At 35.4% G+C, this 14,012-nt stretch overlaps 2 protein-coding genes across 2 annotated transcripts in view; both read left to right on the top strand.

Moving 5' to 3' along the window:
- LOC123536325 (kinesin-II 95 kDa subunit-like) overlaps window positions 1-14,012 on the top strand; it is a 133,756-nt gene that overhangs the window by 79,065 nt on the left and 40,679 nt on the right. The window lies entirely within an intron of this gene.
- LOC123536327 (kinesin-II 95 kDa subunit-like) overlaps window positions 1-14,012 on the top strand; it is a 68,627-nt gene that overhangs the window by 16,329 nt on the left and 38,286 nt on the right. Inside the window, 3 exon segments of the mRNA XM_045319434.2 lie at window positions 544-647; window positions 5,455-5,562; window positions 9,686-9,810. Coding sequence (XP_045175369.2) covers window positions 544-647; window positions 5,455-5,562; window positions 9,686-9,810 — 337 coding nt within the window.

The following is a 14,012-nucleotide window of genomic DNA, read 5'->3' as shown; positions in this document are numbered from 1 at the left end:
ATTCATGTTTAGTGTATCTCTAATATTAGAGATTTTATTATTTATTTACCTCCTGCCCCATGTGGTTCTGGGATGATCTATGTATGAAAAGAATTGGAACCCCTGTCTTACCCTTGCATCATCATAAGAGGCAACTAATATGTACTCATGCTGTAACTCTGTGATTCCAGCAGGTATACAAATTTTGATTCCATACCTCATGTTTTTATTTCGATGTAAATGAGATGTGAAACCAAAATTTGTAGTCCTGTTTGGCGCCATATAACCTATACTGTGTTGGTGCGCTGTAAAACCCAAATCAAATAAATAAATTATTTACCTCATCCCTCATCCTGAGCACATATACTAGTATTACTTATTATGTGCCACAGAAGCCCAGGATGAAGTACTCCAAAGACAAGTAAAAAAATTTTGTAAGTATTAAGTTTTTTTTTACATTTTATATTATTCTAAGTATTTTTAAAATTTCTTATGGTTGCCATTCTTTTGTGACAAGACCGTGGGTTTTTGGTCTGACTTACCAAATATACATTTATTTTTTAGTCTGACTTGCCAAAGATTGACATTCCACAGAAGTCAGAATGTGTGAAAGTTGTGGTAAGATGTCGTCCACTATCTGAGAAGGAAGTTCAGAAAGGTTATGAAAGGTAGTGTTTCTTTCTAAAGATTTAATTGGTAATGGAATGTCATATTTTTTATTGACAAAAAAGGATAATGTCAGCTGACCTAAGAATATTTCAAATTTTCAAATTATGCTTGTTCAGCTAGACTTTGTTGAGTTCTGCTGTTATCTGGTGACAATATTTTGTAACATTGATTCTAACATGATTGGATTTGTTTTCCTTAGTATAATTTAGCAAAGAACACTTTTAGGCAACAAAATGAATGTTTGTATGTCATAGTCTCAGGTAACGTATTCACCCTTGTTATTCGGATAATACAAAATGCTGTGATAATTCCAAAATGCTACAATATGGCAGATGAACGCTTCTGAAAATTTCAGATTTTTCAGTAAGTTGTTGTGGCTTGATAAGAGCAGTGCCATAGCCAGACACAAATTTTACCCGAGGCAATCTGGAGGTGACTGGGGGTATGCTCCCTCTGATTTTTTCTCCAGGATGTCTCTGGTGCATTCTGGAGCACTCTCAGACTGTGTTTTATCACAGTAAAAATTATCCTTTTAGCCCTGTTTATTTTTGAGGTGTGGGAGGGGTTCCCCTTCATTTTAGTGGGGCCAGGGGACTCTTCCCTGGAAAATTTCGAAATATTGGTATGAAATAGTGGCCTCTGTTGCGTTTCAGGTTTAAATTTGATAATAATAATTATAAATAATTGGGTGCAGCTTTTATCACTTTAGGTCACTTCTCAGCCAACTTGGGTAGGGGTGGGAGCTTAGGCCTCCTTGATCTGGCTCTGAATACGGGCAAGGCAAGGCTATCATTATGTCTGCTAGGATTTCTGCCTCACCTTGCCTCAATGATGTCATTAAACAAATGATATTCTGATATATTCTAATGGGTCTTATGATATTCGTATACTTTTTTGAAATTTTATAACTGAATTTTTCATTAAAGTGACTTTTAAAATATTTTTTGGCTCCTCAAATTTTAACCGAGGCAACTGCCTCGGTTTGCCTCTGTGGCTACGGTGCTGAAGAGATTTTAACCAGCAGATGTTGCAAAAAGAACGAATGGTGATTTGTTTCCATGGAACTCGAGCTATTTTACTGTATTTTTGTGAAAACAATACACAATATGTTAAATAGTTTACAAAATCCGTGTAAGTTTAGTTTGAAAATTCATAAAAAATATTTTGAGTTTTTTTTTTATGCTTGTTATTCACTGTATATATAGCTCTACCATTTCACTACCTGACATAGTTTAGATGAAGTTGTGTTTGCCGTTTTTATGTAAAAACCATTTATAATTTATATCCTTGTGTGAAAAATGGATAATAGCCGAAAATTACCATGGATAATGCCCTACATGAGTTATCTTTGAAAGTGGATAATAGCTGCCATTGATTTTTTTTTTCATTTACATACCAGTTTTGTGTGTGTGGGCATGTTTTGATGAATGAGTTTGTAACAACATGATGATAAGAACCTGTTAATGATTTTTATACTGGTAACAGACACAGCATACAATTTGCACCTTCCTGGTATCAAGTAGACATGTGCAGAAATATTATTTTCCCTCGCTGTCCCATTTTATCCCTCAGTTTCCATATTCATAAAATACATACATTTATTTAATTGTCAGCTACCTTTTATAATCACTGATATCACAAACCGTACTTGTACTAGATGAAGCAACTGGGAAAGATCCATCCATGAATGTAATTTTTACAATTACAGAGATAGTCAGGAGGCCCGCCCGCTTAGCTCAGTAGGTAGAGCATTGGTCTATGGATCGCGGGGTCGTGAGTTCGATCTTCGGGCGGGGCATAATGTTCTCCGTGACTATTTGATAAACGACATTTTGTCTGAAATCATTAGTCCTCCACCTCTGATTCATGTGGGGAAGTTGGCAGTAATTACTTGCAGAGAACAGGTTTGTACTGGTTTAGAATCCAGGAACACTGGTTAGGTTAACTGCCCGCCGTTACATGACTGAAATACTGTCGAAAAATGGCGTTAAACACAAAACAAAACAAAAAAAGAAAAAAAACAAAAGAAAAAAAAAACAAAAAAAGAGATAGTCTGAATGATGACTTTGGATAAAGAACCAATAAAGAATGCTGAAAAGATATGGCCAGGCCATAAATTGGCGCTTGTTTCAGTGCTGGTGGGGGTACCCGGCAGTTGACCTGTACAGATCTTTGGCTCCTTTAGAAATGACTTTTGGAGTTTGGCTGGAGGTTCTCTTCAACTTACCGAGATCTACGAGACGTATAATACGGTCTTCAAAAATACCCAGGATTTTCAACACCACTAAAAATACCACAGATTTGAACAGCAGTCAGAAATACCATGATTATTATAGCCCAAGAATCAAAGCCAAAAAAATTGATCTCAATTACAATTTATAACACTAACTTAATGTATTGAACTTACAGACCAAGAGGAAAGGGCATATTGAACAAATATTAAGTTGATGAACGTAGATCTTCCTATACATCTCTGGGACCAACTCTTTATATTTCAGTATAGAAATGTATGTGATAACAGTCTTGTATTGCAGGTGAAATTTTGGTGGGGTAAACATTAGTGATGGGCAAATCGGTTAGATTTGCCAACCGATTAATCGGCATAATCGAACAAGCCAACCGATTCGATTAATCGGATAATCGGTTACTCTAGTTGCATATCTATAAGATCACCTCACAATGTATGTTGTATGTCATTACTTGAGAAATGAACCTCACAGACATCAAATATCCTATTTCTATTGTATCCCTTCATAAATATGAGTAAGTTAACAGCATAAAAGTAAAATATTTGTGAAGATAGTAACCTTCAAATCAGGTACTGTCTTAATTTCACCAGGGACTTATCCAGTGATATTATGTTATTAAATTAAAATTATTTGGAGCAAAAAAAGTATTAATGATTTATTAATTCTTAGTTAACGACTGGAATGATTTCAGTCCTACAAAATCAAAAATTGAAAATACTTTTGCTAACATGCTTGCGTAAGTCTTACGTTATGCTATGCATACTGCCATACTAATGTCAAGAGTTTAGGCTGATGGTTTTCCTGGCTTAATTTTGTAAAAGCCATATATCTTCCAAAATCTGGGTGATCACAGATGACATCAATTTCTTTTGACACTTTGGAGGAAGCCATTTTTACATAGAGTAGTTTCCCTTGGCGTAATTGCCCCAAAGAACCATAAATACCAGAAAGAAAAAGATCAGAAACAACAAAATTATCCGTTAGGTTGACAAGTAATTAATCGGTCAGGGAAAAGTAAAGTCGGCGATCGTGCTCATGAATGCAACGCCGACGATTATTCGATTGTCGCCGATTGTCGGCCCATCACTAGTAAACATTCTAAGGGGGACAACTTTGTATGGAAAAGTTAACAAGTGTTCTAAATCATTAAGTACAGTATCAAACGACTATCAGCTAAGGGAATGTACTTCTTCTATGAATTCACAGCAGTATTCAACATATTCCAGCAAAATTGACCTGTTAAAGTGACATTATTTTCACACTCTTAAAATGCTAACAGATTCCTAGTATACTTAATTTGTAAACATGGGTGTACCCCCTCCCCCTGTGGAATCTGCACATTTAAGATTCATGTGTTAAATTTACCTGTTCTGGCTTGCTTAAATTTTTATCAAAATCTAGCAGAAAAGATACAGACATAATTATAAGCTTTAGAACCTTCTGACAGCTGACTTGATTTTTAAAACAGAATTTTACAAAGATACAGATATTTACACTTTTGATAAAATGTTTCAGGAACATCTGGTACTGACTATGTGTATAATACATTACCTTGGGCATGCTACAGCAATTAGTTACCACATTTTATGAGGATACTTCTTCTATATACAACAATCAGTACCTTTAGAACAGCATATGCAAAATTTCAAACTACAATATTGGCTATTATCCACATAACATTTTGGGCTTTATCTTCAAAACTTCTGTGAACACTTGAGTCAGTATCCATCGACTACTTCATATGCTTATATATTTGTCATTGTGGGTTATTTGATCTGAAATAAAATTTCTGAATAGGTTCATATCATTGTTTATATAAAAACTGAAAAATACAGAACAATATTCATTATTTAAAGTCCATTAAATGAGGTTGACAAAGCTTTGAATTGCCAAACTCATTCTCAAAAGCAAAATGTTCACATTGTTTAGTGCTTTCCATAGTGAACAGTATGTCCCATATGCAATTGTTTAGAGCAAATGGTACAGCTTCTAAACCATGTTGAATCAGTTATAATACTTTAAACAAACAGAATGAGTAATTAGAAAAAATTGAAAAAAAAACAATGTCCTTACCAAGTTTGACATTTCATTCAGTTTGTAGTATTTTGGAATTATCACAGCATTTCGTATTATCTGGATATCAAGAATGGTATTAGCACGCTGCAAATAAAATGACCAGAGATATTACTAAACTGAACTCCAAACAGTGCATTTATTCAATGAAATAATCACTGATCTGGATATAATATTTCTTAGCCCTTGTCATGCTGGACATGACTGATTCAGCCTTTGCACCAGTGCAGGTCATGATCTGTGCTGTTCGCCAATCATTCATTATCTTTTCAGTATGCACCCCTTTTAACTGTTAATGGTACTGTCTGAATTGAAAGATGGACAAGTTCATTATAGAAATTTAGCAGGATAAGGGTTAATTATATGGAAAAAATATCTTAAATACATGTAATTGTTTTGTCCTTCTGAAATATTGGTTTGCTGTAGCAGAATAGACTGCCTTGATGATAATAATAATAACAAAGTTTTGACTTAATTTATACAGGGTGGTAGAGATGAATACTAAACAAGGAGTGATAGAAATTAGAAATCCAAATCTGCCTCCATCAGATCCAAAGAAAACCTTTACATTTGATACAGTTTATGATTGGAAGTAAGTATCTGTGAGACTGCTATTTTGTGTCTGGTCCATAACTCAGTCATCCATAAAGGGATCTTAATATTACTTGGCACAAATGTACCTCATAATAAGATGATGTGTCATGCACAACTTTCAGACCCCTAACTTAAAGATCAAGGTCACACTTGGCAGTCATAAGTTAAATATAGCATAAACAGGGTCTGTTTGGTGTCCGGTCCATAACTTTGTCATTCATGAAGGGATTTAGATATCACTTGGCACAAATGTTCCCCATAATGAGATGACATGTCATGCACAAATTCCGGAGCCCTGGCTCAAAGATCAAGGTTACAATTTGATCTCAAAGGTCAACATGGCTTTTTTCCTGTCCGGTCCATATAACTCCACCATCCATGGAGGGATTTTGATATTACTTGGCACAAATGTTTCCTATGATGAGACAACGTGCTATGCGCAAAACCCGGACCCCTCGCTCAAAGGTCAAGGTCACATTTGGAGGTCAAAGGTCAATAGGGTTTTTTTTCAGATTAAATATCAGTTGGCATAAATATTCCCCAGGATGAGATAACATGTCATGCGCAAAACACAGGCCCTAGGTCTAAGGTCAAGGTCACATTTAGAGGCCAAAGGTCAGATACAAAAATGACTGTCCGGAACATTTCTTCTTCAAGCGTGGAGGGATTTTGATGTAACTTGGCACAAATGTTCACCACCATGAGACCGATTCTCCTGTGCCAGAACCAGGTCCTAGGTCTAAGGTCAAGGTCATACTTGGAGGTCAGAGGTTAAATTTAAGAATGACTTTGTTCGCAGCATTTCTTCTTCATGCATGGAGGGATTTTGATGTAACTTGGCACAAATGTTATCTGCCATAAGGCACCCTTGTTTTAAGAATTACCTCCCTTTGTTTTACTATAAATAAATTATATTGTTACTTTTTTATTACTGACCGTAGGGAAAAATCCAGACCACTTTTCTGTGGTACAACATGCATTTTACATCGAATTTTTAGATGTATTTTGACGTATCTCTACCTGGTAATGAGTTTTGTGTGGACTTATAATGTTTGTTTTTTTATTAATTTCCATTTGTTGTTACTATTAAGAACTTACATATGATAACTTTATTATAATTAGCCAAAAAAATTCCATATGAACACAAAATGGTTTTTATATATGCAAATTTTAATCCAAGTGTTTTGTTATAACATATTGTATACATAGTACAATATTGTATATACATCATTGACAGATATCAATTTATTATGTTATACTGCAGTAGAGAAAATTAGGTGCCTTCCAGTAGGGGACTTTGTATTGCATTACAATACTTCATTCACTTGTTTATTATACGCCAGAAGGGACTTATTATGTTATGACGCCGGTGTGCGTCTGTCCGTCCGTCCGTCCTTTAGCAATTTCATGTCCGCTCTGTAACTCTTTAACCCCTTGAAGGATTTCATAGAAAGTTGACACAAATGTTCACCACACGGAGATGACGTGGTGAGCGCTTGTTTCGGATGACTAGCTTCAAGGTCAAGGTTACACTTAGGGGTGAAAGGTCATATGAGTATGTTTCGTGTCCGCTCTGTAACTCTTGAACTGCTTGAAGGATTTCAAAGAAACTTGGCACAAATATTCACCATACTGAGACGACGTGCAGAGTGCTTGTTTCGGATGACTAGCTTCAAGGTCAAGGTCACAGTTAGGAGTGAAAGGTCATATATGACTTTGCTGTGTCCGCTCTGTAAGTTACCCTTGAACTGCTTGAAGGATTTCAAAGAAACTTGGCACAAATGTTCACCAGACTGAGGCAAGGTGCAGAGCGCATGTTTTGGATGACTCGCTTCAAGGTCAAGGTCACACTTAGGGGTCAAATGTCATATATGACTTTGCTTTGTGTATATTACTCTGCATTGCAGTGCTCTTGTTTTTATTTGGCAGATCCCTTTTTTGTTCTCTTACAGTAATTTTTTTTGTATTACTTCCCTTATTTGTTACTATAAGTAGTTATTTGAAACTTTTTTATTAGCCACAACATTTCTTTTTACACATGGTGGACTCATTTAAATCACTCTGGTCAGATGTTGCTGTCTTTTAATTCTTCTTTCGTTGTTCGCGTCCTTGCTTAAACGTCCGTTTTAAATTTACTCTCCTTATGCAATCCCTCGAATACCCCACTTGGGGACTTGTTTGACCACCTGGCAGAATGAGTGAGGTATTGGGTGTACCGCCTTCCGTTGTCGTCCTCACCTCTAAACAACACTGTCTCAAAGCAATTTTGTTAGGTAAGTTCTGATGGCCCTCTTTAAATTTCAAAATTTAATTCAAGAGAACTATTTATGGGAAAAAAACTTTAAAATCTTCTTTCCAAAACACAGAAGCCTAGGGCTTTGATATTTGGTGATGAAGCATCCTAGTGGCCTCTACCAAGATTGTTCAAATCATTCCTGGGGTCTAAATGACCCCGCCCCAGGGGTCACTTGGTTTTAGACATATAGAAAACTTTAAAAAACCTCTTGTTCAAAACCAAGCCTTAGAGCTTAGATATTTTGACATGTAGACATCCTAATGGATCTTCTACTAAATTGTTCAAATCATACCCCTAGGGTCAAATATGGACCCGCCCCAGGGGTCTTTTGATTTACATAGGGGAAAATCGTTCGAAAAATTTCTGAAAACAAAACCAAAGGCTCTTAGATATTTACATGTAGCATATGCCTAATGGTCCTCTACAATTTGTTCAAATCATGCCCCAGGGTCAAAATGACCCCGCCCCAGGGGGTCACTTGATTCATTAACATAGGAAAAATTTAAAAATCTTCTTTCAAAAAACCTAACAATCATTCAACATTTAGGACCTCACTAATGTAATGGTCTTGAGTGGGCAATTGAACTTGACATGAGAAGACCTTCAATTTTATGACCTGAGTTGAATCACATGTACATTACTGTAGCTACAAATGTTCAATTGCCCCCGGTCAAATTGAGCAGGTACTTTTTTACATAGAAAATAAAACTTTGAAGCCTGAACTTTTGAATCCTAGTGACCTCTTCACATTTTGAATACCTTTCAATATTGACCCATGCCATAGGTCTTTGTGTTCTGGAAATTTAGAAATTAATAACCTTAGATTTTGACATTACTTGCCTAACTTTACAATTTCTCAAACATACCCCTTCAAATTATGGACCAATGCATAGTTTTGTGTACCGAAACTAAACTTTGACCTTGTACATTGACCTAGTGACCTACTTTCAAATTTTTGAAGGTACAGGATTCAAATTTGACACATGCATAGTTCTGTGTTCGAATTCAAATTTGACCTTGAAGTTTGACCTTAGTGCAACTATATCACATTTGAGCTAAGCCTTCATATTGGACCTCTGATGTTTTGTGTACCGAAATGAACTTTTGACTTAAGATTGAACCTAGTTGACTACTTTCAATTTTGTTAGCCTACAGCTTCAAACACATGCATAGGATTGTGTACCAAAACAAACTTTGACCTTGACATTGACCTAGTGACCTACTTCCACATTTTTGAAGGTACAGGCTTTAAATTTGGACCACATGCATAAATTTGTGTTCTGAAGTGTAATTTGACCTTGATTTTGACCTAGTGACCTACTTTCTTTCACATTTCTCAAGCTACAGCTTTCGAATTTGGACCACATGCAAAGTGTTGTGTACGGAAATGAAATTTGACCTTGAGCTAGTCAGTAAGTCTTGAAATTTGGAACACTCAAAAATGGCACATTGGTGGGCGCCAAGATCACTCTGTGATCTCTTGTTATTGGCCATACGGAAAAACCGAGACCACTTTTCTGTTGTACAACATGGATGGTACATCCAATTTTTAGATGTATTTTGACATAACTTTACCTGGTAAGAATATTTTTGTGGACTTAGAATTTTTTAAAATTTCTTCTTTTTGTTGTTCCTGTCCTTTGGGCTTAAACAGTCAAGTTCTTTAAATTTTGCTCCCATCCTCTATTGTAACCCTTCGGGCGTATATTGCCCCACTTGGCGGCGCTCTTGTTTTTTTTATGTTGTGGGTAGGGGGATTGTAAATTTATTGATAAGTATGATAATAAGCTGTTTACAAATATTTAATTTTATTTTGTTCTTATAGCTCTAAACAGAAAGATTTGTATGAGGAGACGTTTAGAGTCCTGGTGGAGAATGTTTTACAGGGCTTTAATGGCACTATATTTGCTTATGGCCAGACTGGGACAGGCAAAACACATACAGTGGAAGGTAAATAATGTTTATGTCAAACTATCATTCAAATTAACTTTGCAGTGTATCAGTAATATCAACATAGTTAATATTGCAAAACACATACTGTCATACAGTGTAAGTTAAGGAATGATCAAGCCAAAATGTTGTACAGGCAAACTTTGCATAGATATAAACATATTTATTGGAAAAATGCATGCAGTGTAAGGTAAATGATGATTACCGTAGATACCCATGTATAATGCACAGTTTTTTACCCCCTGGACCACCCCCGAATCGTTGGTGAGGATTATACACAGGTATAGACAATTTCAAACTTCAAAAGTTTTGTTTCCGATTTTTGCCATTCGGTAAAGGGAAACTACTCTCCACGCTGTCACCCTAAAATCTAATATTGTTCCGTAAAAGATTGAGTAGTTTTTTTCTTTCAACAAAGTTGAATACCATTTTAGAGGATTTATGAAGAATGTTCTTTATCGATCTATTTCCGTCTTGACAATTCCAGTTGACACGCTATCCGTTCTGCGCATTATCGTGTACCGATGGTTGATTAACTCATGTCATTTATGAAGGGATTTTAATATTACTTTGGACAAATAATGTTCCACATTGATTGAGAAACAGAAATTGATGACGCAAACCAACCCTACTCGGTCAAGGAAAATATTAGGTCAAAGGTAACACTTTTTTTCCATCCACCCAAATTCCAACTAAAGATTTTATGATTTTGGCAAAATTGCCCCATATGAAAAGTGATGTTTCATGCGGCAATATCTCCACACTAGCTAAGGTCAGTGCAACAAATTGTGAGATTCAAAGTAAATTGTTAACTTTTTGTAGGGTCCAGGGACTCTCCTCATGAAGAATTTAAATTACTAGGCATAAATGTTCCTCTAGTGCACAGGTCCAAATTTGAGGTAAACGTTGTACCCCTGATGAAAGGTCAGGGATCAGGGGTCCCGGACCAGTTTGTATTGTGTGCCTCGGTCTCTTTCCTTCTATGTGAGGAATTTTAAATTTATTCCTTGGCAAAATTGGTACTTGATAATAAGTACATCTCATGTCGGGAAAAACATACAGAACCATAAACAAAGCATTGATAAAATTTACTAGTTCAATGTTAACATGCATTGCCTTTTAATTCAGTTCCGTCAAACTTGACATTCATTGAGATATTTATACAATATTACTTAGTCAACGTTCACATATGTAACGAGTGTATTGCGTAAAACTCACCGACCCAGCGTCTCAAAGAATAACAAGGTCACAATCGGGTAGTCCGTCAAAAGGTCAAAACAATTTGTTTTCCTGGCCCGTCAACCTTAATCTTGCATCCATGAAATATTATTTGATAATACTTGCACAATATGTTTCTCCATGATTTGCACAGTCTTAGTACTGAAGACCCGTACTTGTAAAGGGAGTTAATTTGAAACTCAAAAGTCTTGAAAAGATTATTTTACCTGTCAGTGTTTTATAAATTTGTCTTAATTAAGTAGGAATAGAATATCAGTTAGCAACCAAATATTCAAGGAGAACAAATGATCAGCGCAAACTCAACAGGTCTTGATAAGGTCATAGGTCCATAATTATACAACAGTCAAATTAGAATGCTGTGTTAGGTAACTGTTCTTACTCATGAGAAGGAGGGACTTTTGACTGTCAATTGGACCCGTGCTGTTCACCTCATGGTGCACACTTTTCTTTTAAAAACCCTTGATGTTAACATAAATGATTTTTTGTTAAATTTTTTATTATGCAGTAGTGAAGAAAAATCGAGACCACTTTTCTGTGTACAGCATGCATGTTAATCCAATTTTTAGGTGTATTTTGACCTATCTCTACCTGGTAAAGAGTTTCTTGTGGACTTATATTATTATTATTTTTTTTTTTTTTTTTTTTTTTTTTTTTTTTTTTTAAAGATTAATTTCCCTTTGTTGTTACTATAAATAACTTACATGATAACATTTTTATAATCAGCCAAAAAAATATAATATGAAAACAACTGTGGGTTTTTATATATGCACATTTTAATCCAAGTGTGTTGTTATAATGTTATAACATATTGTATATGTAGTACAATATTGTTTATACATCATTGACAGATATCAGTTCATTATGTTATACTGCAGTAAAAAAAATTAGGTGCCTTCCAGTAGGGGACTTTGTATTGCATGGCAATACTTCATTCACTTGTTTTTCTTTCAAACAAAGTTAATTTCATATAAATTTAAAAGTATTTTGATGAAAGAAATATTTAAAAACCACAAAAATTATGATACTAATCAAAGATCGAGTATTTTCTTTAACGGAGATCAAACTGTGAAAAACAAAATTGACACAAGTTGACACGCTAAGTGCCGGTAAATACTGGCCATTTAATCATGAAAAAAAGACTATCACACCTTTTGTTATTGGTTTGATTTGAGAGGCTCATGTCATTTTGAAAGATATCATTCCGAAATATAGAAACATTTGCTTTCTGTTTATTCAAAATAATTAATTAAAAAAGAAAAAACAACAAATATAACAATATTTTACTGGTTTTATGTTAGAGAAAACAGAAATTGATAGTACTGCAAGACCAATGCTGCTCTCCGCCGCGGAGGTAAAATTTATTACCAGTGTCGATGTAAACACTACTTTCGTTTTCCATCCACCTCAAAATTGACCAAAAAAATTTTTTTCATGATTTTGGGCTAAAATTGCCCACAAAATATCGAAGTCAGTGACGCATTGTTGGGGGATGCATGCAGGGAATGTATTCTCCAACACACTGCGCATGTTGCAACAATTTGTCATTTTTATAGTTTATTTCATTATTTAATTGTTAAAACTTTTATTAGGGGGTCAGGGGGGCTCTGCCTCTGGAAATATTTGAAATACAGGCATGAAATGGTGGCCTCTAGTGCATTTCTAGGTCCAAAATTTTGAGGTAATGGAGGGGTTAGTACCCTCTTGATGAGAGGATGGGGAGGGGAGTCAGGGGGTTTTCCCCCTGGACAGTTATGAAATACAGGTATGGAATGATGGCCTCTGGTGTGTTTCTGGGTCTAAATGTTGAGAAAATATTATTTTGATTCCTTTGCCAAAATAGTTGGGTGTATCTTTGATGAGAATAAGTCACTTCTCAGCTGTGGGGAAAAACATACACGAAAAACATAAACGAAAAACATTGCCGCGAAATTTATAACTGATGTGAGTTTTTCATTTAACAGCTGTCATTGCCTTTTAATTCAGTTCGTGAAACATGATTTTCATTTCTTTGACGATAACATTAAACTACCACGCCAAATTACTTCAGTCAACGTTCACATATGTAAAGGTGGAGCTAAATAATTTTGCCGATAAAATACGTCACACGTTCTACATCCAAGGCTGTCATCATTTAAAGACATAAAGCTTTCTTTTTCTAGGTCAATTACCAACCTCGCTGGTTCAAGTCCCATGACTCTAACATATAGTTTTACCAAAAACTAAATTTGGTAGAACTCTTTTGGACTTACAAAAACCTGGTTGAAGTTTTGCATCCAACGAAATATTCATTTTTGAGTGGAATATCTACTACAGCTAATTTCATTTTATCATATCACATGGTTTGCACAGGTCTTTGAAAGTACTTGAATTTGATGCCTAGTACTTGAAAAGTACTTGAATTTGAAACTGCCAAAAAGTCCTTGAAAAGTAATTGAATTTTGAAAAAAAAACTACATGTAGTAGATTTTGATAAATTGTCCTTGAATTGAAGTTTTGCAAATAGAAAATCAGAAAAAATAACATATCAGACCAAAATATTGAAAAAAAAAAGACGAACAAATGACAGACCTATCTTCAACAGGGCTTGAATAATAGTACAGTACGGTACCAGGACGGCAATTATCACAACATGAAATTGTATCGCTGCTGAATTGAAGGTTATATCTGGGTTATTAGCTCACCTGAGCCAAAGGCTCATGGTGAGCTTTTGTGACCGCTCAATGTCTGCCGTCCGTCGTGCGTCGTCTGCCGTCCGTCGTGCGTCCGTCAACATTTTCTAAAAAAATCTTCTTCTTAAAAACCACTGGACAGAATTAGACCACACTTCACAGGAATGATCCTTGGGTGGTCCCCTTTCAAAATTATTCAAAAAAATTAATTCCATGCAGAACTCTGGTTGCAATGGCAACCGAAAGGAAGAACTTTAAAAATCTTCTTGTCCAAAACCGCAAGACGCAGAGCCT

The sequence above is a fragment of the Mercenaria mercenaria genome, chromosome 17 (assembly GCF_021730395.1).
Source record: "Mercenaria mercenaria strain notata chromosome 17, MADL_Memer_1, whole genome shotgun sequence".
Taxonomy (NCBI): Eukaryota; Metazoa; Mollusca; class Bivalvia; order Venerida; family Veneridae; genus Mercenaria; species Mercenaria mercenaria.
This window is presented reverse-complemented; position numbering and strand designations above follow the sequence as displayed.